This window comes from Meles meles, chromosome 20 (assembly GCF_922984935.1).
Source record: "Meles meles chromosome 20, mMelMel3.1 paternal haplotype, whole genome shotgun sequence".
Classification (NCBI taxonomy): domain Eukaryota; kingdom Metazoa; phylum Chordata; class Mammalia; order Carnivora; family Mustelidae; genus Meles; species Meles meles.
In genome coordinates, this window is record NC_060085.1 from 523,543 (window position 1) to 546,807 (window position 23,265).

Genomic DNA, 23,265 nt, shown 5'->3' on the forward strand with positions numbered 1-23,265 from the left:
TTGTCCGTTTCATGGGCGAGCTTCCCGCTGTCTGCACGCTTGTTCGGGTCCCTACATGTCATCGTGCACTTGGTGGCATCTGGGCGTGTCTGACAGAGGGTCTGCACCCCTGCAGTCTGCCGCCATGTGCCCCCCCCCCCCCCCCCGCCCATGCGCCGGGGAGCCAGGGCCAGCACCTGCGCAGAGCTCCCAAGCGCCGAGGCTAGGGGTGGGACCCTGGCGGTTCCCCACGCAGATCGGACCCCACCTTCAGGCCCGCTGCGTGGAGGGGCAGACTGAGTCCGGGAAGGGTGGGGGGCAGGTCTGCGTCACCAGTCGCCGGCACAGCCTCCCTCCGGAGGCCTTTTCCTGTCGAGGGGAGGGCCCGCCAATGAGGGCCGGGCCTGTCACGTGGGCCTGACAGCTGGGGAGGGGGTGGCCGGCGACAATGTGGGCCTGAGGCAGCCACTGTGGAGAGCCAGAGCCTTGAGACCCCACCAGCCTGCCAGACCCCGGCCCGGCTGTCTCAGGCCACCAGCCCCGGGCTCCACCATGTTCTCCAGGAAGAAGCGGGAGCTCATGAAAACCCCTTCCATCTCAAAAAAGAACCGGGCGGGAAGCCCCAGCCCACAGCCCTTGGGGGTGAGTGAGCCTCTCCTCGGACTGCAGAGCGGGCGGGACCTTAGAGAAGCACCCAGGCGGCAGGGGCCCAGGGCCCGGGGGCTCAATGCTGGGCCGGCGGCCGGGGGCTCCCACGAGCTACAGCCCCTACCGGGCTGGACGGCCCAGGCCACGCAGGACAGGCCGGGACCGTGGCGTTCAGCTCACGGTAGGAGCCCTTTGGGCTGCCCGCCGCATCCCTGCGCCTCGATCAGGGCTGGCTGTGGGGCCAAGGGAGGAGGTGGGAGGGGGCTGGGGAGGGGGCGGCCCGGGGTCTGGGACCACAGGGCGGCGGTCGGGGAGTCCGGGTCAGCGGCGCGTTCTGAGGGGAGAGCTAGAGCGGGGCCCCGGGGCCAAGGTTTCTAGGCAGCTGGGCAGGAGACAGGCGCCGTGGGTGGAGGACCCGGGGGGCATCTCCGGGGTGTGGCGGGCTACAAGATTAGGGGCTCCCTACAAAGCCCGGGGGCGTCGGCGGAACATGGGGGTCACAGGACTCTTAGGCATACAGGAATCCACACAGGTGTCTTCAGCAGGGACTCAGAGTGTCTGCGGCAGCCTGGAGGGGGCTAAGGAGGCTGAGGACCCCCTCCCGACCGCCCGACTCCACCAGGAAGTGGGGTGCCCCTCCCCCGCCCTCACAGGCCCCACCCCTGGCTGTGGTTTGGGCAGAGACGGTTGTTTGTGAAAGCTGGGGGAAGAGGATGTTGGGTAACAGGTGTGGGCGGGGCAGGGCACCAAATCTCGGCCCTCCGACCTTTGGCCTTTGATCCCCCACGGGGTCAGGCCGGAGACCCTTCAGAATCCCCACTTCATTTCTGGGGACACTGAGGCAGTGCCTGGGCTGGAACCCCTGGTCACCAGCTTGCCCCACCCTCCCAGGAGCTGCCCAGGAAAGACGCGGCTGACACCGTGTCCCTTGGACCCAGTCTGGAGCCGCCAAGCGCAGGCTCGAATGCCAAGGCCACGGGCACCCTCAAACGACCCACCAGCCTGAGCCGCCATGCCAGCGCCGCTGGCTTCCCGCTTCCCGGCGCCAGCTCCTGGACGCTGGGTCGGGGCCACCGCAGCCCACTGGCCGCAGCCAGCCCCGCTGAGCCTCCCGTCGAGGGTCCCTGCCCTGATACTGGCGACATCTCTCACCTGCTGGCCGACGTGGGCCGCTTTGCCAAGGCCCTCGAGAAGCTCAAGGAGTGCGTCATGAATGACGGTGAGCGGCCGCAGGGACACTGAGGCCTGGCGGAAGGCGGAGCTGGACACAAATACCTCAAAGCCCGCGGGCTCCAGGCGGCATGGAGGGAGGGGAAGAGGCCGTCTCAGAAGGCTTTGCATTGCCACCAGGGCCCCGAGGGATGCGTAGGAGTCCGGAGGCCACGGGCAGAGAAGGGCTTGGAGGCGGAGGGAACATCCCCTGGACGGGCTCGGAAACACAAACTGGAGATGCGTTTGGGGGAACAAGCGTTGGGGCGTCGCTGGTGTAGGAAGTGCATGAAGCGGGAGGCGTTGAGGACAGCGGGGAGGGACCCCACCTCTTCTCCCGAGGGCCACCGGTAGCCGCAGAGAATGCGAGAGCAGAGGTGGGGCGGGTTGGAGCCACGGGGCCTGGCTGGAGAGGGCTCCGGGAGGGGCAAGGGCAGGACCGGCCTGGGAGCCGCAGGCGTGAGCTGTCCGTTGGGGACGGCGGTTCCGTTTTCTCCTCCATGTGGCGCTCACAGCCCAGCTTCCTGCCGAGTTATTTTCATCGGCTTCCTGTTTGTCCCTGGTACCTCGTGGCTGCAGCCCGCTCCTCCCAGAAACCGCACTGCCAGGACCAGGCCCGGCGCTGCCCGGCTCCTGCTCCCCCCAGGCCCCGCTCTACGGATCTGCAAACTGAGGCCTCCGTGGGGCCCTGACCCCTGGCTCTCCGGGCCGAGGAGGGGCCAGAGCTGGGGTTTGACTTCAGCCTCCTCAGGGCCTCTCCAGAGGCCTGGCCCCCGCCGGGTGGGAGGTGGGAGCCCCCCGGGTTATCTGGCGGGGCGGGGGCCGGCGCGGCTTCCTGGGGAAACTCTCTAATCTCAGTTCCTTTCCGATCCCTGCGCTTCCTTGGAGGCCAGGACTGGGCGGGGCCGAGTCGGAGGGCGCAGTGCGGGAGGCTGGGACGCGCCCCGGGCCCTTCCACCCGCTTCGGCCGCGGGAGGAGAGGCTGTGGGCTGAGTCCCGCGCTTCCTCCCTGGGCTCAGGTGTCTCATCCTGCGGTGGGGCCCCCGTGGGGCCATCGTGGGGCCTGTGGGGCGGCGGCAGAGCACGGGTGGCGGACAGCGCAGGGCCCACCCACCGGGGCTGCAGGGGCAGGGAAGGGGCGTGGCTCGTGGCTCCGCCTTCCCTGGATCCTGCAGGAGCCTGAGGGGCTGGAGTGGAGCCCCCCACCCCTGGGAGCCTTCAGTGGGGGTCGTGGGTGCTGAGAAAGGACAGCACCGTCCAGCGAGCACGGAGTGGGAGGGGACGCCGTGTCAGGGTGGCCCTCCCAGCTGGCCGCCAGGCCTCCTGGGTCCCGGTCTGCAGTCCACGCATTCCTGTGGTTTTGCTCCTACCCAGCGGCCGTGTTTTGTGCACGGGGCTTTGCCTGCACACACCGCTTTTTTCTCATTAAGACTGTCTGCGGGGCAGGGAGGGGGCGGGCTGGAGTGTGCAACTCTAGATCCCCGCGCTGTGAGGGGCTGTGGAGGCTGTTGAAGGTCGCACTCCAAGACACAGATCCGACCTTGACGCTGTTTGAGTCTAGCACCTTCTGTGGCCCCTCACTGCCCTCAAGACGAAGCTAAGCAGGGCCTTCCTGTCTGGAGTTCTCACGCCTTCGAGGCCGGCGTGCGTGGAAGAGCTTAGCTTCATCATTGAGAAATGACTTCCCTTCTCTGTGCCTCAGTTTCCCCATCTGCAAAATGAGGGAGGAGTAGATAATGGCTGGAGGGCTGGACAGAACCTTGAGCGGCCCTGAGAGGCTGTGGCAGGAAAGCGGCCGGGGGGCTGCATGGAGGAGGTGGGCACCGGGGCTGCAACTCGAAGGTCAAGCAGGAGCTTGCTCTCCGGAAGGACGTGAAGAGTGTCCTGAGCACAAGGGACTGCCTAAACCACGGTCTGGCCCTCACGGACCTGGCCAGCAGCCCAGAGAGGCCCGGAGTGGGCTGTGGGCAGCTGCCCTCCCCACCTCCACTTCAGTCTCCCCTCTGGGGCCAGGAGCTCTGAGGCGGCGGCAAGCAGGCTTTCCCGGGGTGGGGGGGGCCAGGCGCTCCCCCCTGCTCACACCCGCTCTGCCCCACAGACCTTCTGGAGGCCCGCCGGCCCCTGGCCCACGAGTACCTGGGCGACGCCCTTCGTGTGATGCGCCAGATCATCTCCAGGTACCCGCTGCTGAACACCGTGGAGTCGCTCACTGCTGCAGGCACCCTCATCGCCAGGGTCAGAGGTCAGCCGGCCCCGGGCAGGGCAGGGAGGGCTCTGGGGGCACCTGGGAGGGCTTCCTGGAGGAAGGGACATTGGAAGTGTGTTTGGAAGGGTGCATGGCGATTTGACAGGCACAGTTGCTCTCGGGCTGCCCCTGGGCTAAGGGCTCCCTTCAGTTAGTCGCAGGCGGGCGGGGTGGGTGCGTCCCGGCCTGGGCCGACCCCCCTCAGCCTTGTCTCTGCCCACCAGCCTTCCACTATGAGAGCAACCAGGGGTACGACAAGCAGGAGTTTGAGAAAGCCCTGGAGACCATCGCTCTCTCCTTCAGTAGCACGTGAGCGCCGCGGGGCCTGTGGGGCGGGGCTGGGGGCGCGGGGGCCCACGGCCTCCGGGTGCTGACCCTGCCCTGCCCTGCAGCGTGTCTGAGTTCCTCATGGGGGAAGTGGACAGCAGCACTCTCCTGTCGGTGCCCCCTGGGGACCCCATCCAGGTGAGCAGGGGCGGCGACCTGGAGGCTGCATGGGGCCCGGCCGGCCGTGGGGGGGGGCACTCCTGTGTCCTCCGTCCAGGGTGTGGGGGGCAGTGGCTGTCTCCTGCGGGGGGTGCGTGGGACAGAGCCCCGCCCCGGCCGACGCCTGTGTCTCTCCCGCGCAGACCATGGAGAACCTGTACGGCCCGGGCGGCGAGGGCGCCGCCCCCAGCGCCGACGACTGCGAAGCCGGTGAGCCTCCTCCGAGGCGCGGACGGGCAGGCGCCCGCGCGTGGGGCGGAGGGCGGGCGGGCGGGCTGGGGGCGCGGGGCTGCGCTCAGCGGGTCGCCCGCAGGCTGCCTGGCCCCGGAGGAGGTGGACACGCTGCTGCAGCGCTGCGAGGGGGGCGTGGACGCCGCGCTGCTCTACGCCAAGAACATGGCCAAGTACATGAAGGACCTCATCGGCTACGTGGAGAAGCGGACCGCGCTGGGTAGGCGCGGCGGGCGGGCTCTGGCGGGGTCGGCGCGGGCCCCGCGCTCACTCCGTCCCCCCCGCAGATATGGACTTCGCCAAAGGCGTGCAGAAGGTCGTGCTCCACTGCCGGCAGAGCTTCCTGCAGCAGGTGCGCCCCGCCCGCGGCCGGAGGGCGGGGGGGGCGGGGCCGGGGAGGCCGCGTAGCCCCGCCCCCGTGACCTCTGCCCTCCCCTCCCAGCCGCACATGCCGCTCCTGTCCATCTACTCCCTGGCCCTGGAGCAGGACCTGGAGTTCGGCCACAACATGGTGCAGGCGGTGGGCACGCTGCAGAGCCAGACCCTCACGCAGGTGCGGCCGGGCGGCGGGGGTGGGGGTGGGGGCTGCGCCAGGGCCTGCCCCTGCTCACAGCCTGTCCCCCCAGCCCCTGAACCTGCGGCGGCTGGAGCACGAGAAGCGCAGGAAGGAGATCAAGGAGTCGTGGCGCCGCGCCCAGAGGAAGCTGGTACGCCGGCGGGGGCGGGAGGGGCCTGGCGCCGCGGTCTCCCGCCCGCGCTCCGGGCAGACCCTAACCCTCGGAGGCCAGACCCGCCACGCCCGGCTGTGCGCGCAGGAGCGGGAAGACTGGCCTGCCCAGGGCGGGTGCAGCCGGCAGGGGACCGACGCGCTCGCAGGTCTAGGGCGAGTCTCTTCCCCGCGGCTCTGCGTGAGACTCTCGGACGCTGCTGGCACCTTCGCTGGCTTCCCGGCTCCTTCCGGCGCTGCCAGCAGCCCCCCTTCTGGGCCCCCCGCCAGGGTTCACTCTCCGGCTCCTGGCCTTGCACGGCCCCCACCAGCTGCGTCCCCGTCCCCGTCACCTGTCACAGCTGTAGAGGCCGCTTGGCTCGTTTCACTAGGTCCCACTGGCGGGCCGTCTGGGCACTGCGGGGCTGTGGGCGGTCCAGGCTGCGGTGCTGAGGCCGCCGGGGCCCCTCTGCGGGCGCGCGGCCCGGCCTTCGTCTCCGGCGGGCGCCCAGAGCGGGCGTCTGGGGAGGGCGTGCGTGGGCGAGCCTGTCTTCCTCCCAGCCTTCTCTTCCTGTCCTTTGCTCACTGTGGACAAAGGCCCGTTTCTTCTTGATTTGCCGGGCTCTTGCCATAGTAGAGGACTCCGCCCTCGCAGGTGTGAGCTGCAGACCCCCCACGCCCGGTTTACTGTTCTGTCGTGGGATTTTACCTGCGGCCTTTTTTCCGGGCAGTTGTCCTTGCTCACGTGGCTCCTGGCTTCTGTGTCGCGCATGCAAGACCGTCTTCGGTACTTTGCGCGCGTGCTGCTGGCGTTTCTGTGGAAGGCTCTGGTGGCGTGGGCTGCGCCGTGTGGCCCCCAGAAGGCCCACTGGGTTTGTGAGCCGGCGCTCTTCCTGCCAGCCCTGAGGGTGCCTGGCTTCCTGCCCGGCCGGCCTCGCCGTTCTCCCGTGCACGAGGGGAAGCCAGAGACGGAAGCGCGTCTGCCACTCTGGTGGGGGCTCAGGGGGCCGGTCGGGGAGAGGAGCCGGGGGACCGGTCCCCGCTGGAGGATGGCTCCGGACCGCGTCCTTGCCCCCACGCCCGCAGCAAGAGGCGGAGTCGAACCTGCGCAAGGCCAAGCAGGGCTACACGCAGCGCTGCGAGGACCATGGCAAGGCCCACTTCCTGGCAGTCAAGGCCGAGGAGGAGCAGGCCGTCACTGGGCCTGGGGCCGCCGCCTCCAAGACCCTGGACAAGCGGCGGCGTCTGGAGGAGGAGGCTAAGAACAAGGTGAGCAAGGAAGCGCAGAGGGCAGCGGGGGGCCGGTCCCGGCGGGCGCGGCTCCCAACAGGGGCAGGGGGGACCCCGCAGGAGTGCCGACCCGCCCTTCTCTGCTGCTGGGGCGTCCCGGCTGAGGGCTGTGTGTGCGCCCCCCCCCCGGCCCCCATCCAGGCCGAGGAAGCCATGGCCACCTACCGGACGTGTGTGGCCGATGCCAAGACGCAGAAGCAGGAGCTGGAGGACACCAAGGTGACAGTGCTGCGGCAAATCCAGGAGGTCATCCGGCAGAGCGACCAGACCATCAAGGCGGTGCGCATCGTGTCCCGTGCTCCAGCCGGCGTTGGGGGGTCCGAGGCGCAGCCCGGGGGCTCACGCGCGGCCCCTGTCACCCGCAGGCCACCATCTCCTACTACCAGATGCTGCATATGCAGACGGCCTCGCTGCCCGTGCACTTCCAGATGCTGTGCGAGAGCAGCAAGCTGTACGACCCGGGGCAGCAGTACGCCTCCTACGTGGGCCAGCTGCAGCGGGACGAGGAGCCCGACGTGCGCTACGACTTCGAGCCCCACGTCTCCGCCAACGCCTGGTACAGCCGCCTCCACGTGCCTGGGGCCGCGGGGCTCCCCCCACGCTGAGACGGGGCTGGGTGCACTGACACTCCCGGGACCCCTGTCCTGTCCCTCCAGGTCCCCGGTCATGCGCACCCGTAAGGGGAGCCTTGTCAGCGACGCCACGGGAGCAGAGGCCACCGGCAGCCCCGAGGACGAAGGGGGACCCAGCAATGGCACACCTGCCAAGGAATACAGGGGTGAGGGCTCGGTGGCGGTGTGGGGTGGGTGTGGCCTCCCCAGGGCCCCTCAATCCCCGCTGGACCGCCCTCCTGCAGGTGGGCGTGGACACCAGGTGCACAAATCGTGGCCCACCACCATGTCGGACTCAGATGGCAGCCTGGACCCCAGCCCTGGCTCAGGTGAGGGGCCTGGCTACCTGGGGGCTGGGGGCGGAGAGCTGTGGCTGGCCTGGGCCTGGGGCGGGGGCCTCATCGTGCAGGCAGGGCCAGAAGCCAGCTCTGGGGAGGCTCCGGCTGGCCCGTGCCCGGTGGGCTTGGGCTGCCTGACGCCCGCTTCCTGCTCAGGAGACTTTAAGAAGCTGGAGCGGATGCCATCCAGCGGCACCATGTCGTCCAGCGAGGAGCTGGTGGACCAGGAGGGCAGCACGGGGCCCTCAGCCTTTGAGCCGGGTGAGGGCCCCCGAGTGGGCGCTGTGGGGTGGGGCCTTGGACTCCGCGGCTGGCCCGGCCCGACCAGCCTTGCTGAGGCTGACCACCTGCCCCGGCCCCCAGCTGACCTCAACGGCGTGGGCCCCGAGCTGCCCGTGGCCATGCCCAGTGGGCCCTTCCGCAACGTGGGGCTGTCCAAGGCTGCCCGCACGCACCGTCTGCGAAAGCTGCGCACGCCGGCCAAGTGCAGGGAGTGTAACAGCTACGTCTACTTCCAGGGGGCTGAGTGCGAGGAGGTGAGGCGGCTCGGCCGGCTCCCGGGGAGGCTTGCGGAGACCCAGAGGGCCCTGGCGGGGCGGGGGGGAGAGTGAGCTGGCAGAGGTCAGCGCCAGGGCCGGGGCCTGCCGGGGGGAGCAGGCTGGCCCCGCCTTGCAGCCGGGCCGGGGTGGCGGAGGTGCGGCGCCCAGCCGAGGGGAGACAGGGTCAGGAGGGCTTTGCGGCAGAGGTGGCGCGGGCTGGGCTGCTTACGGGGCGCCCCTGTGCAGTGCTGCGGGACCGGTGGCGGGCGAGGGAGGGCTTCAGGGTGGAGGTGGTGTGGGCGTGGCTGGGGGCTGTCGCTCACGGGGCGCCCGCGCAGTGCTGCCTGGCCTGCCACAAGAAGTGCCTGGACACGCTGGCCATCCAGTGCGGCCACAAGAAGCTCCAGGGCCGCCTGCAGCTCTTCGGCCAGGACTTCTCGCAGGCGGCCCGCGGCGCGCCCGACGGCATCCCCTTCATCGTCAAGAAGTGCGTCTTCGAGATCGAGCAGCGGGCGCTGCACGCCAAGGTGACCGGCCGGGGCGGCCGTGGGGGCTCCGTCCGGGCGCGGGTGTGGCCCGGGCTGACGGCCGCCCCCACAGGGCATCTACCGTCTCAACGGGGTGAAGACGCGCGTGGAGAAGCTGTGCCAGGCGTTCGAGGCCGGCCAGGAGCTGGTGGAGCTGTCCCAGGCCTCGCCCCACGACGTCAGCAACGTCCTCAAGCTCTACCTGCGGCAGGTGGGGCGGGGCGGGGCCGCAGCTCACGGCCAGCCAGGCGGGGGTGGGGTCGCCCGGCCGGGGCGCGGACCCCACCGATCCGTTCCCCCCCGCAGCTGCCCGAACCTATCCTCTCCTTTCGCCTCTACCACGAGCTCGTGGGGCTGGCCAAGGACAATCTGAAGGCGGAGGCAGAGGCCAAGGTGGCGTCCCGGGGCCGGGCAGACCCTGCGGAGACCGAGGCCGCAGCCGTAGCCATGGCGGGCCGGCTGCGGGAGCTGCTGCGGGACCTGCCCCCCGAGAACCGGGCCACGCTGACCTACTTGCTGCGGCACCTGCGCAGGTGAGGGCCGGGGTCCAGGTCGGCAGGGCCTGGGGGAGCCCCAGCGGGCGCTCACACCTGCTTCCGCATCCGCGGGACCCTAGGATCGTGGCGGTGGAGCAGGACAACAAGATGACTCCGGGGAACCTGGGCATCGTGTTCGGCCCCACGCTGCTGCGGCCAAGGCCCACCGAGGCCACCGTGTCCCTGTCTTCCCTGGTCGACTACCCGCACCAGGCCCGCATCGTGGAGACCCTCATCACCCACTACGGCCTGATCTTTGAGGAGGAACCCGAGGAGGTGCCTGGGGGCCAGGTGAAGGTGGGGGCGGGCCCCAGGGCTGCCCCCTCGGAGCAGGGGGGCTGGGACAGAGAGACGGAGAGCCTCGGTTTCGGCAGGCTCCTCAGGAGGGGCCCCAGAGGCATGTTTTAAGCAAAGGACCGATGGAGGGGGAGCCCCACTGGGGAAGCTCCGCGCCCAGCGCAAAGGCCCTGTGGCCACACCTCCCCCACCCGGCTCTGGAGCCCGGCCGGTCTGTCCATCTGTCCGGCACATCCTCAGGCTCACGAGCCGCCCCGCGGGGCCACCCGCCACGTCACCTGGCCGTGCCACCGGCTCGTGCGCGGTTGCCCAGCTGCTCACTCTCGTGCGCTAGTCCCCGTGGAGGGTCCGCCATCCCTCTCCCGGGACGGTGGGGGTGCAGGGGCAGCAGGACACGCGGTTGCGTCCACGTGGACCTCACTCCGCTGCCCCACTGGGGCCGGTGCAGCCCGCGCGTGCCCGGGACGCAGCGACGTCACCGCAGGGAGCACTGAGGAGCTGCAGGCTCTCCTGGTTCTTGGTTCCCGAGAATGAGAGCAGAGCTGGGGCCTGGCGGGCATCCCGGGGCCCTCCCTGAGCCCTGTCCCGCCACCTGCAGGACGGCTCAGACGCGGCACGGGCCGAGGCTGGGGTGCGGGCGCCCTACCTGGAGGGGAGCGCGGGGACCACCATCCCCCTGCAGGAGGCGGCAGATGGCGGCCCAGGTGAGTGGTGGCGACAGCCAGGCGGGCAGCTGGGTGATGGGGCATCACGGGGCCACGTTGGGGGCCTGGAGGCCGCACAGCTGTGGGTTTGCCTCCCATGAAGAGCTCGCCACTCTGACGTTCCTGAGCTGTGGCACAGACACCTGCCGGTACCCTGCTCGCGGCGACAGCCCTGTGCTCCGTGACTGCCCTCTGGTGGCGGGCGGGCGGTCCTGGTGGGGAGCAGGGCCCGGGGAGGCCGGCAGCATGTCAGGGGCAGGTCCCCAGGGCCTTGCGGGTCACGACGTGTCCGTCTGTCCTGTCTCCGCACCTCCCCCACCCCCACCTCTCTTGACCTCCCAGAATCCCAGGTGGCCTCCAACGACTCTGATTCCGAGGCAGAGGAGGCCTCACAGCTGCTGTCCCCAGCGGACAGGGGACACCGCCTCAGCTTCCAGGAGAAGCAGGGCAGCGAGGCCAGCGCGGAGGTGGCCCAGGGCAGCCGCAGCGGCAGCGAGGAGCAGCTGGGCGCCGGGGCTGGGCACGGCGACAGGGAAGGCCTGGCCCAGCAGCTTGCCGAGTTCAACACCAACCAATGCAACAACGTGGCCAAGATCCCGCTGCCCGCCACGGGGCTCCGCGGTGGGCGGCTCGAGGCAGGCACGGGCCCGGGGCGGCAGCCGGAGTGTGCGTAGCTGGGGCGCCGGGCCAGCCGGGCTGGTGGCTGAGGCGGTCTCTGGGGACGTCTGGCCACTGTGAGGCTCATACTCCAAGCCCGATACACCGAGGCCGCTGCCGGCTGCCTTTTCCAGGAGCTCCCAGGAGCACAGGGAGAGGCAGAGGCCTGCCCTGTGTTCGCCTGAGTGCCAGAGGCCACGTGGAGAAGCCGTGTGCACCCCTGATGAGCGGCCCTGCCCTCGGAGCCAGCCATCCTGTGGGCCACCGGGCCGCCGTGGAAGGCCATGCCGGAAGCCAGATGGCGGGTCCAGGAGGCAGTGTCGGGCCCCACGGGGTGTAGTCATGTGGTGAGGTCCGTCCCGGGTCACGATGTAAGTTTTTCAAATGCATATTTTGCTTAAAATAAAGTCTTAAATATGAGCCCATCTTCTCTGGTGGTGGCGGGAGGGGGCGCAGAGGCCCGAGCCATCTCTTGGCTCCCTGCTGGAGAGGACTCTCAGGAAGGGAAATTCCACCAGAAAACAGCCCAGATGGGTGCCTTCGAGGCTGGCCGTGCACACGCAGGCACCAGACAGGCACTCCTGGGAAACTTCCGGCCCAGGGCTGCTCGGAGGAACCTTCCAGACGGCAGAAACAGTCTATTCAGGCTGTCGGAGTGGCGGCCACCAGCCGGGTGTGGCTACGAAGCCCTGAAGCATGGCCGATGCCCGAGCACCTGAGTGTGAACCTCATTCACGCCGACCAGTCTCAGAGCTGCGGCCGCCCCCCCAGGGCAGCAAGGACCCTCCCCAGTTCCTCTCACAGAGCCCTCAATCCCCTGGACTGACCTTGGAGGGTCAAGGACAGCCCAACAGCAGGAAGACCCAACCTTTCATCTGCTGCAAAAACCCAGATGGAATTCACACCCATCGGGACATACGCAGCTGGGGAGAGGGTCCGGGCCCCGAACCCTGCAGCCCACCCCCGGCTCAGGCCAACAGCGTCAGTGGTGGACAGAGCCCTCTGCGCAGGCTAGCCTGGCCCTCCCCCGCCACGGCTGCGAAAGATCCGGAAAGGGAGGCCGCGGAGCCAGCAGACAGCGGCCCCACGCTGGCAAACAGCACACGGCCACGCTCACGCTTCCGTGCTGCCCGCGGCCACGGCTGCCCAGAGCACAGCAAGGACGATCCGGCCCAGACCTGAAAACACCTATTCCTGTCCTTTCACAGAAAAAAGTCGGCCGATCCAAGATATATTTCACACTTGATCTTAGCCAAAAGGCCGAGAAGGGATCCATCCGATATACGTCTTACAACGGCCGCAAGAACGGACACGAAACTCTCCAGCTGACCAGTGCTCGGGCGGCCGGCGGCGCTCCACGTGCACTCACGCGTCGCGAGAAGCGCCCTGGAGCCTGGCCAGGCAAGTCCACCGCGGGCTCTGAATGCTGTTCGCAGGGGGGCCTGCTGGCTTACTCCTTCCGGCCAGCTTCAGGCCAGGCTTGGCCCAGGCTCAAAGAATGTCACGGGGGCCTGGGGCCATGTGAATGGGCCCCCCCACCGCCACCCCTAACCCCGTACCCTAGGAGGGGGCGCCTAGGCGTGTCAGAGCAACCGCCCAGCTCCCACCAACGCTGGGGCCGGGCGGCGGGAGGTGCGCAGCAGCAGGGGCGGGCTCCGTCCCTGCGCAGCGAAGGGGCGTTCCCAAAGAAAGCCCGGTGCCGCCGGAGGCAACGGAGGAGGCCCGCACTAAACTGCCGACCTGTCGCGGTCCTTCCCGTGCCCACGGAGCGAATCCGCACCCGCCGCACAGACGCCGCAAACCCGCCAAACTCGGTGCTCCACGTTCAAGAGCAGCCAAGTCACCAGTGCCCGAGAGTCCTCATGGCCCGACTCCCGCAGTCAGCACGTCCTCACACAGAGGACAAACACAGCTTTACACGTTTATTTACAAACAAAACAGTTAAAGCCCCGTGACATGAAAAAACTCCAATAACCAAGTTTATCTTACTGTGGTTAAGACACACAGGACAGCACCGTCTCCGCGCACACCGGAACTTCCCATTTCCCCACACGGACACTCCGTCCCCAGCCCTGCCCGGGCCCCCGGTCCCACCCTCTCCTCTCTGTCGCTGCAGACCTCCCGGGAGTGGGGGTGGGGTCCTGCGGGATGGGTCCTTCTGGGTCTGGCTGCTCTTGCTGAGCCCCCTGTCCTCAGGGTCCCTCCGCGTCATGGCAGGGGTCAGGGTCCCTCCCTTCCTGAGGCTGGCCCCTGTTCCCGCCTGGGGATGGCCACCTCTGGGGCCCTCCTGGGAGTGGTGTCCTGTGGGTTCCATCCTTCTGGGTGTGGCTTACTCTGGTCAAGCTGACTTTGGAAAGCAGGGCATGTATACTTGGGAGGGGTGGGAACAAGCTTCTAACACGTGGACGGACCTGTGGGAGAGGACCCTGAAACAGCCCCGAGCCTGTGCGCACTGCCATTTTCGAACATACCGAGGCCCCGGTCTGTCCAGGGGAAAGCGCATCCCTGTGCGAGTCAACCCCAGAACTGAAGGCCACGTGTAAACTCACCAAACTTACAAACATGTTTAAGGAATTGAAATCACGGACACACCTCTGCCAAGCGTGTATGTGGTGAGAGACACGTGCGCGTACCTGTGGCTAGGTGCCGGGAGCGACAGGGACACGCAGCCCAACCACATGACACGCGCGGGTCGAGCGGACCTTCCTGCACAGAGGACATGCACGTGGCCTCTCAGCAGCAGAGAACACTCACGGGGTTAGTCGTCAGGGAGAAGGGAATCGCGTGTGCGGGGCGCCGGCAGCGAGTGCAGGCAAGGCCGTGCGACTCTGACTTGGGGCCACCATGGCACCGAACAGCCCAGCGATTTCTCCACTGGGTAACCCGCTTCCGCACCAGCCAGCAAGTCCACAGCGAGACCCACGCCCAGAACAAAGGAACGCACACGTCCACATGAAACTCGAACGCCAAGGCTCACGGCAGCAGTATTCGTAACTCATGGCCGAAGACGCACAAGTCCAGGGTCTGCCGAGGGTGAGTGGGGAACGGAATGTTTGCATTCGCAGCTGGATGGACACATGTCCTCACGCATGGGAACGGCCCTGGCCCTGAGCAGGAGCGAGGTGCCCCCACCTGCGGCCCCGGGGACAGACCCCGAGCCCAGACACTCACCGAGGGAGCCAGACACAGAAGGGCACGCAGGGTGAGTCCACGTTGCCACACGCCCAGACCAGACTCCTCCACGCACGGGAAGGTGCTCGTGGGGGAAGGGGACAGGGACTGGCAGCTGATGGGGATAAGGCTGCTTCAGGGTGACAAGTTCTATTTTTTTTTTGTTTTTTTTTAAAGATTTTATTTATTTATTTGACAGAGAGAGATCACAAGTAGGCAGAGGCAGGCAGAGAGAGAGGGAAGCAGGCTCCCCGCGGAGCAGAGAGCCCGATGCGGGGCTCGATCCCAGGACCCTGAGATCATGACCTGAGCCGAAGGCAGAGGCTTTAACCCACTGAGCCACCCAGGAGCCCCACGGTGACAAGTTCTAAAACCGATGATACCTGAAAGCCACCGAGGGGCGTCCTGCAACACGTCGAGCTCGATATAGCCGTCAGCAAGACAAGAAGGGCCAACCTTCCAGCCAGACCAGGAAGGCCTCCTGCATCGAGTCACTAACGCGGAGACCGGGTGACCTGACCACACACTTCCACGCAAGAAAACACTCAACGACACGGAAAGCAAGTCCCCCGCTGCCCAACCCCACTGCGACTCCGGACAGGGACGCGCCTGGACGTGGCCCCCATGGGGGGAGGGGCAGCAGGCCCCACGGAACACAAGGACAGGCCCAGGGTCCAGGGCTTCGAGTAAGGCCACTCACAGCAAACCTGTCACTCCGCCTTGCTTCTCCAGAAAGGCCAATTTATTTACTCAAACGCTTTCCCTCTTACAGACACCCAGCAGCAAAGAGCAGCTGACTCCCTGCCGCCTTTCAGACACCGCCGGGGCCTGCCCTGCTGGGGGCCGGCCAAACACTTGAGCCAGGACGGCTGCGGGTCACTGGCTGCTGTGGGCCTCCCTGTGGCGTCCTGTCCCCTCTGGAGGCCTCCTCATGCGGGGTCCAGGGTGGGGCTCAGCACCCAGGCAGGGTCACCCCAGGGTCCGGAGAAGCAGCGGTGAGGTTCTCGTGGCCGGGGGGGGCACAGCCCCATCAGTCTCCAGGCCGCAGGGCGGGAGAGAGACGGGCGGACAACCCCGTGTTAGGCCTGCTGTGCGAGGCGAGCCCGGCCGGGCAGGAAGTGGGGCTGCCTCCAAGCCCCCTGCGTAGGGAGGTGGCAGAGACGACTGCGGGGTCAGGGGAGAGGAGAGCTGGGCTCACTCCTGGACAGGCGGGCCCCGTGGCCACACAGCGCGTCTCGCCGGCTCACGGGGCGGCTACTGCACCAGCCGGTAGGTGATGTACCGGCCGGCGGTCTCGCTGGGCCGGATCACCTTCACCACCTGCGCACACGGAAGCAGAAAGGCGGGCTGTGGGGGGCGGCACAGGGGACCCCAGGCTGGCGGGGAGCCGGTGTGGCTGCATGCGCTGGCTCCGTCTAGAGGGGCCGGGCGTAGCCCTGCTCACCTGCCCTCGCTTTATCCCGAAGTAGCGGGCCACCGGGTCCCCGGCCTGGATCCTGGGCAGCTGGTTCTCCCGGAGTTTACTGAGAGGCTCGGGTCAGGGAAAGAGCCGGGCTCCGCTGGCTGGGGTGGGGTGGGGTGGGGCGGGAGGGGAGAAGGGCCCAGACGGGGGCCAAAAGGATACTACCGGGCCAGGAGCTCGGTCACCTCCTCCTTGGTCATGACGACATGCTCTGGGACCAGCTGCCGAGAGGAGAAATGGAGTCTCCGTGTGGCTGAAATCGCCCTGTGTCTCCGTATAGGACAGGAGAGCGACGCGGGCCACAGGCTGTTTCCTCACCACGAACATCCCCCCGGGGCGCTTGGGGACGTCCCGGCGGTCCCGGCTGCCAGCCCCCCAGCTCCCGACTCCACACGCGGACAGGGGGCTAGTGCAGGGCAGGCAGACGGGCCGGCGGCGCCATCTGGGGGCCCCTGGGGCAGCAGATTCCAGCCCCCCAGTTCCCTGACTCCTGGCAGGTTCCCGGTGTGCCTCCCGCCTAGGGCCACACGCGGAGACTCCGTTCCACTCCCTCCTGCAGACCTTCGCCGGGACCCGCCCCGTCACCCTCCCACGGCCTAGTGGGCCCCGTCTCTGCCCCCACCTCGTGCTCCGTGATGTTGATGAGCAGCTCCTGCTGCAAAAACTGCTCCAGGACGTACTTGGGGGCCATGTCCACCAGAGACTGCAAGACACGCGGAGCCTCACGTACAGCCGACGGCAAGACGACGCCCCACTTCTTCCCCAGAGGCCACCAGCGGGCAAGCGGCCAGAGGGGGTTACTTGCACACCTCCGAAAAGCGCCCACATCACGAATCGGGAAATCCCACCCGTCGGCGGGGTTTCTCCAAGAGGAAGAGCCCACCCACCCCGACACGTTTCCTGGGCCTCAGTCTGGCTTCACAGTGACATCCGGCAAGATGCTCCCACGGCTGTCCCTGCGCTGGCGGGACCGTGGGAACTCCGCATAGGGACGAGACCGCCTGCCGGGCTGCCATCCCACACCAGCACCCGCTCAGACCTGTCCAGCCCCACGCAGGGACACAGACCCCGACACGGGCAGCCTCCCCACTGCAGCTTCTCTCCCCAGCGGGCATTAGCCGGGACAACGCGGGGGCTGCTCTGGGAGGCCCACATGGGACAGCCGCTCATTCTCAGAGCCCAAGCTCACGAGGCCCCATGGGGCCTCCTGTCAGCAGGGCCCTGGGAGGGGGACGTGAGGCACACGGGCTCGGCCCTGGGGGCGGGGGGACGGGTGCACCCACCTGCTTGGCGGACGGGGTCATGCCCTGCTGCACCACGATGAGGGCCCGCGTGATGTTCTCCTCCTGCATGCGCTGGCAGTACACCTTGATGGTCTTGATCCCCACCTTGGGCTCCTCTGCAGACAGAACCGCGGCAGCCCGCGCTGTAAGGGCGCCTCTTCCCGGAGGGCCTGCGTCCTAGCTCTGCCTTGCCAAGGCGTCCCAGTGCAGCTCGGGAACAGGCTCTACCCCCTGAGGTCTCAGTGTCCCCATGAGCCCAACGGGAACTGGGGTGCTGGTTCGCCTCCACATCTCCTGGGGAGCTGAAAAGCACCCCGCATCTCCCCACCTAAAGGGTCCTCTCTGGGACTGGGATCCGGAAATCCACTTGGTCCAGTGCCTCATTGGTTCCAAGGTCTGCGAACCCCAATAAAGCAGTCCGCCCGGTCTAGGCAACACGGTGGCGGTGTGAGGAGGGACGTGAGTCAGCTGACCTGACGGACGACAGTCCCATCCCTGCATGGCCAGACCCGCTGCTCCCTCGGAGCCGAGCAGGTCAGCTACTGGCTGCCATGTGCGTGAGGCTCCCAGCCGGGCCTTCCCGTGCACCCCATCGCCTCGGACCCTCACTCACCTGACGGGAAGCATCAGGGGCTGAGTTGTGCCCCCCAAATCCCACCGCACTTGGGAACAAAATCTTTAAATACACAGTTTTATCTGAACAAGGTCGCTAGAGTGGGCTTAACTGGACAAGACCAACGGCCTTCTAACATGACGTGAGAACACAGAGATGCACAGGGACGACCCCACGAGGACACAGAGACGAAGGCCTATGTGCCAGGGAGAAAGGACTCAGGAGGACCCAGCCCTGCCGACACCCTCGTCTCGGACATCCCGCCTCCGGCAGGGACGGCCATGAGTGTGACGCCGAAGCCGCCGGTCCAAGGAGCTCTGTTATGACGGTCCAGGTGGACTAACACAGCAGAGAACCCAGTCCCTGCCTGGGGCCCATCTGAACACGACGTCCACCCCATCCAACTCCAGGGAGGGCCCCGCCACCGGGCGATGGTGAGGGGGCTGAGACAGCTCCCCGGGGAGGCACGTGATTAGGCACCAAAAGGCTTCCAGGAGATACGCCTCACACGTGGGGGCCCCTTTTGTAAATGCACAGCTGGGTCCATCCTGCAAACGTTTTCTACCCCCTTGATGCCAGGCGGGGGACGGGCCCCCAGGGTGCTCCCTACACAACACGGCCTCCCAGCCTCTGGGACTTTACAGTCGGGCTGCCTCGCTGCAGCAGGGCCACGACAGAGGAGCACAGGGCTCCTGGGAGAGCCCATGGGGGCTCATCGCTCGACCTGGGGCTTAGAGAGGCTCCTGGAAGGGGAGGCTTCTGAACTCCGTCTCCAAGGACGACAGACGGACACTGAGCAGACAGACCAAGCAGAAAAAGGCGTGGTGAGGGCAGAACCCTGCAGCAGCATGGGCAGGAGCTGCGGGGAACCGGAAGCACCGAGAGTGGCAGGCGGGCTGTCGGGTGGGGTCAGAGGGTACAGGTGAGTCTGTCCCGCTGGACAGAGAAAACCAGCAAGAAAGAAACAGCAGGGAACTGAAGAAGGGCTCAAACAAGTCCGCACTCAACGGTGGGGTCCACAGCGGGGACGGGGAGCTTCCTTCCGACCGGCACAGAAAAGGGTCAACGTAGACACGGGGTCACCCGGCAGGCAGCTGCCGTGAGCTGACCCTCGAGAAGACCCTTACATGGCCCTGCTAGAGCTGTGACCCTGAGGAGACCCACAGCCACCCGGGACCAGCAAGGGCCTCACCTGGGAAGAAGACGAACATCTGGTCCGTGGGGTCGTCGTTGTGGGCCACCAGCACCGTGAGGTCTGTGCGCCGTGGCCGCCCCTCACTCGGCTTGTCCCCGAACTGGGCCTTGAACTCTTCCAGGGTCTGGTCCAGCTCATCCTGGGTCACCAGGTAGCCACGGTCATGGCACAGCTGCAGAGAGAACTAGCCAGTGACCCAGGGCAGAGCTCGGGTGGGATGAGGCCGCTGCAGGAAGGACACGGGTTTGGGAGCCTGACGCGACAGGGGCAGGCAGAGCTCAGAGAGGAGGGGCAAGTGGGGACAACAGGACACACCCCAAGAGAGCTCCTGCCCAGAGCCAGCCGCGCGCACATCCCGTCATCTCATACTGGGCCTCGGGGACAGGCTGGGACGGAGCAGCAGGGCAGAGCTGTGGCCGGGGGGCTGGGGCACATGGAGGCAGCGGGGTGGGAGGGGCACTGCCGGCAGGCCAGGGTGGACTCCGGCTGGAACCGGGACACAGGCGGGGCAGGGCTGCGGGCGGGCCGACCGAAGACGACCCAGACGGAGAAACGCGGGGCCGGAGCGGCCGGTCAGCCCCGCGCCCACCCCCTTCCCCCAGCAGACCCGTGGCTGATTCAGGGCGCAGGGCCCCCAGCGCGCTCAGCCGCAGGCACAGCTGTCCCGGCGCCCCTTCCAGAGCCGCGGCGGCCCGGGCTTCGCCCCGCAGGGCTTCGGGCCCCGCGCACGGGCGGCCGGACGCGTGGCGCGCGGCGGGTGTCCTAGTCAGCGCGAGTCCCTCGGAGCGGGCGGCCCAGGCCGAGAAGAGCCCTCCCCGGGCGGCAGGTCGGGCCGGCTGACCCGCACGGCGCCTCCCACGGCCCCGGCCCCGGGGCTCCGCGTCAGGAGCGCCAAAGCCCCGGGAGCACCGCCGAGCGGGAGGACGGGTCGGCCGCCCCCTGTCTCGCGCCCGCCCGAGCCCCGCCCTGGGGCCGGTCGCAGGCCCGCGGGACCCCCACCCCGACCCCTCCGCTCCGGCCGCCCCGCCGAGCCGCCGCGTGCCCGGCCCGCCCTCACCGCGTTAGCCGCGCGGGCGCACCTGCATGATGGTCTTGCGGATCTTCCACAGCCGGTACGTCTCCTCCTCGTCGTCCATGGCCGCGGCTCTCAGTCAACGCGCCTGCGCCTGCGCCTGCGCCCGCGGCAGGACCCGCACGGACTGCGCATGCGCCGAGCCCCGCCCCCGCCCCACGCCGGGCTGTCGACGGCGAACGCCTGACTCCAGAGACGTTCGGGAACGGCAGCCCTGAGGGCAGCCCGGGCCCTCCGCGAGCACCGGTTGGCCGCGCGAGAGCCGAGAGAATGGAACGGCCCATTCGCGCCTCCGCAGTTCTCGCGTGGCCTGAGCCGCGGGGCCTCCCGGGAGTTGTGGTTTCCGCCCAGCGCCCGTCCAGGGGCGGAATTTAGACTCGGGAGAGGCCGAGGCGAGGCGAGGTGCGGGCGGGGAAACTGAGGCCCGGGCGGGCTCAGCGGCCTGCGCGCCTGCCTCCCAGAGACGGCCGGGCGACCTCGCAGGCCCTCCATAAATCTGCATCCAACTGCTGTGGGCCGCGTCCAGCTTAATGCCCCTGAGCCTCAGTTTCCCCTTCCGTATAGTGGAAACAAAGCTTAGCTGAGAATCTAAAGGACGGAGCCCGGCACAGCCCTCGGGCTCAGGACTCCCACCTCCGTCTCCTCCCCGTCCTGTCCCCTGAGACCCAGGAGACCTCTGCCTGCACATCCCACAGCCCCAACCCCGACTGCGCCTCCGCCTTTCCCCCGGCTCAGCGCTCGCCCCACCGGAGGCCGCCAGGGCCTTCTCGTTCAGCGCTGCATTCCCAGAGACGGGGAACTAAACAGGCCAAGGCCCCCTTCCATTCCAGGGAGACCCACCCGAAGCCGCGAGCGCAAGATAACGTTGGAACAGGACAGTGCAATGGAAGATGGGCGCTAAGCCAGATGGGAGATGCCCGGTGTCCGGCCCGGAAGGCGGGGAAGGTCAGCAGCGAGAGAGACCCGAGCAAAAGGCCAGAGGAGAGGGAGGAGGCTGTGGGAGGTCCGAAGAAAGCTGTATCGGCCAGAGGGTAGTGTGTGCAAAGGCCCCGAGGCTGCACTTTGCCGGGTGTGTTGGCAGTGAGGAGGCCCAGTCAGGGGAGGGGTAAGAAAGGAGGTTAGAGGGTGTGGTGGGGCAAACCCTGGGAGGCCTTGTTGGTAGGGTTGAAAAGCTTGGGTTCTCTTTTTCAGCCACTGTCAACATTTCACCAGAGAGACCAGGGAGAGGAAGGAGGAGGGCCACTTGGCCACAGATGGGGGCTCCAGCTGGCGTAGGGGTGAGCAGTGGGCAGGTTCCTGGTGTTCGGAAGATGGACCCCACGGGATCTGCAGATGGACAGGAAGTGGAGAAGAGACAGATGGAGAGGGAGGAGGATCAGAGCTGCTGGGATCAGGACAGACAGACCAAGGAGAAACAGGTGTAGACGGCAGATAAGGGGCTCCAGAGGGGGCCTGGGTGCCTCAGTTGGTTGGGTTTTGACCTCTTGATTTAGGCCAGAGTCATGGTCTCAGGATCATGGGACTGAGCCCGGAGTTGGGCTCCCGGCTCAGCGGGGAGTCAACTTGGGATTTTTCTCTTTCCCTCTCTCTCTGCCCCTCCCCCCACGCATTCATGCACTCTAATACATTTTTTTGTTGTTGTTTTTCTTTTTTAAATACTTTATTTATTTGACAGAGAGAAATCACAACTAGGCAGAGAGGCAGGCAGAGAGAGAGGAGGAAGCAGGCTCCCCGCGGAGCAGAGAGAGCCCAATGCGGGGCTCGATCCCAGGACCCTGAGATCATGACCCGAGCTGAAGGCAGAGGCCTTAACCCACTGAGCCACCCAGGCGCCCCTAATACATGATTTTTTAAAAAAGAAAAGAATGGGGCTCCAAGAGCGCCTGGCTGACTCAGTCGACGAAGCATGAGTTCCAACCCCACACTAGGTGTAGAGATTACTTTAAAAATAAATTAAAATTGGGGCGCCAGGGTGGCTCAATGGGTTAAAGCCTTTGCCTTCAGCTCAGGTCATGATCCCAGGGTCCTGGGATCGAGCCCCACGTCGGGCTCTCTGCTCAGTAGGGAGCCTGCTTCCTCCTCTCTCTCTGCCTGCCTCGCTGCCTACTCTCTACTCTCTGCCTACTCTCTATCAAATAAATAAAATCTTTAAAAATAAAATTAAAACTTGAAAAAGGGTGTATAGGTGGCTCAGATGGTTCAGTGCCTGTCTTTGGCTCAGGTCATGATCCCAGGGGCTGGGATTGAGTCCTGCATCGGGTTCCCTGCTCAGTGGGGAGCCGCCTCCTTCCTCTGCCTCTCGCCCTGCTTGTGATCTCGCTGTCAAATAGATAAAGTCTTAAAAAAAAAAAAAAAATGAGGGGCGCCTGGGTGGCTCAGTGGGTTAAGACTCTGCCTTTGGCTCAGGTCATGATCTCAGGGTCCTGGGATCGAGCCTCGTGTCAGGCTCTCTGCTCAGGGAGCCTACTCCCCCCCACCCCCGCCTGCCTCTCTGCCTGCTTGTAATCTTTTTCTGTCAAATAAATAAAATCTTTAAACAAAAAAAAAAAAAACCAAACCGAGTTTTCTGTCAACCCAAGGAGAAATGTGGAGGAGACAGTGGGATGAGTCTGGAATCTGCGGCCAGGTCCAAAGGGAGACAGACATGTGGGAGTCCTCGGAGACTGTAGTCGGAGTGAGGTCACCAGACAGACCTGACACCTTGCCAAGATTCAGAGGCCAAGAGGACGGGAGGACACGGACCCCGAAGCAGTGGCCAATGGTGGCCATGGGAACCAAGGCACATTACTTAATCTTTTTTCTGCCTAAATGCCTCCCTTCCCCCACCTTGGGGGACAGGGACAAGAGCGGCACCCACTTCCCAGTGGACCTGTTAACGACGGTGGCACCGACCAGCAGGAGGTTGCCTGGTGCCCTCCGGCGGGTTGGAGAAGCTGGGGGGGGGGGGTTGGTCAACAAGGCCACCAAACAGCGAGTCTGAGCAGACCTGCAGATCAGGTGGGGGGTTCCCCAAGCAGCCATGATTGGTGACCCTGGGACAGGGTGGGATTGGCAGGAGGAAAGGGGTTGGACATGTGGACATAGACACCAAGGAGAGAGGGGGCTGAAGGTGGAGGGGAGGAGGGCTAGGAGCAGATTTCACGATGGGACATAGGGCACCTGTCTAGGTTCTTGGAATGACCGGCAAGTCTGAGGAAGAGGACTAGGCAGGATTGTTGGAACCTGGATTCGGGGGGCGGAGGCTGGGCCCAAGGAGGGCTGGCCCAGATGGTCCCCCAAGAGGGCCCAGGTACGGGTGGCAGGTGGAGACAGCAAGGGGCTCTGGACATGAGGAAGAGAGAGGAGAAAGGGCCCCCGAGAACCTGGCAAGGCCTGGGCACAGTTCCCATGACTCAGAGCAGTGCTGCAGGGGCACCCATCCCGTCGTGCCAGGGAGGCAGAAGTAGCGGGGGACCAGCAGAGACCA

The 23,265-nt window shown here is 66.8% G+C and overlaps 2 protein-coding genes across 9 annotated transcripts; one reads left to right on the plus strand and one right to left on the minus strand.

Annotated features, from left to right (window-relative positions):
• The first annotated feature begins 304 nt into the window (after window positions 1–304).
• On the plus strand, window positions 305–11,756 carry ARHGAP45 (Rho GTPase activating protein 45). 8 transcript variants are annotated; one of them, XM_045990158.1, is made up of 23 exons: window positions 308–621; window positions 1,519–1,846; window positions 3,935–4,078; window positions 4,306–4,390; window positions 4,474–4,546; window positions 4,711–4,777; window positions 4,881–5,018; window positions 5,086–5,150; window positions 5,241–5,351; window positions 5,425–5,505; window positions 6,591–6,773; window positions 6,936–7,073; window positions 7,160–7,350; window positions 7,451–7,572; window positions 7,651–7,734; window positions 7,900–8,004; window positions 8,107–8,279; window positions 8,621–8,809; window positions 8,883–9,020; window positions 9,116–9,342; window positions 9,426–9,636; window positions 10,241–10,346; window positions 10,689–11,756. In XM_045990158.1, exons 1-23 carry the CDS (start codon window positions 532–534, stop codon window positions 11,018–11,020), a joined length of 3,381 nt encoding a protein of 1,126 aa, XP_045846114.1. In that variant the 5' UTR covers window positions 308–531; the 3' UTR covers window positions 11,021–11,756. The 8 variants fall into 8 exon arrangements, with proteins under 8 accessions (XP_045846111.1, XP_045846117.1, XP_045846114.1 ...); XM_045990157.1 differs by lacking the exon at window positions 308–621 and adding an exon at window positions 657–808; XM_045990155.1 differs by having other exon boundaries at window positions 305–621; window positions 7,451–7,734.
• Window positions 11,757–14,894: 3,138 nt separating this feature from the next.
• Window positions 14,895–19,973, minus strand: POLR2E (RNA polymerase II, I and III subunit E). Its single transcript, XM_045991267.1, has 7 exons — window positions 19,807–19,973; window positions 18,725–18,899; window positions 16,920–17,035; window positions 16,259–16,339; window positions 15,799–15,857; window positions 15,619–15,697; window positions 14,895–15,494 (listed from the first exon to the last, which is right to left on the minus strand). The coding sequence occupies exons 1-7, from the start codon at window positions 19,861–19,863 to the stop codon at window positions 15,429–15,431; spliced, it is 633 nt and encodes a 210-aa protein (XP_045847223.1). The 5' UTR covers window positions 19,864–19,973; the 3' UTR covers window positions 14,895–15,428.
• Window positions 19,974–23,265: the final 3,292 nt, after the last annotated feature.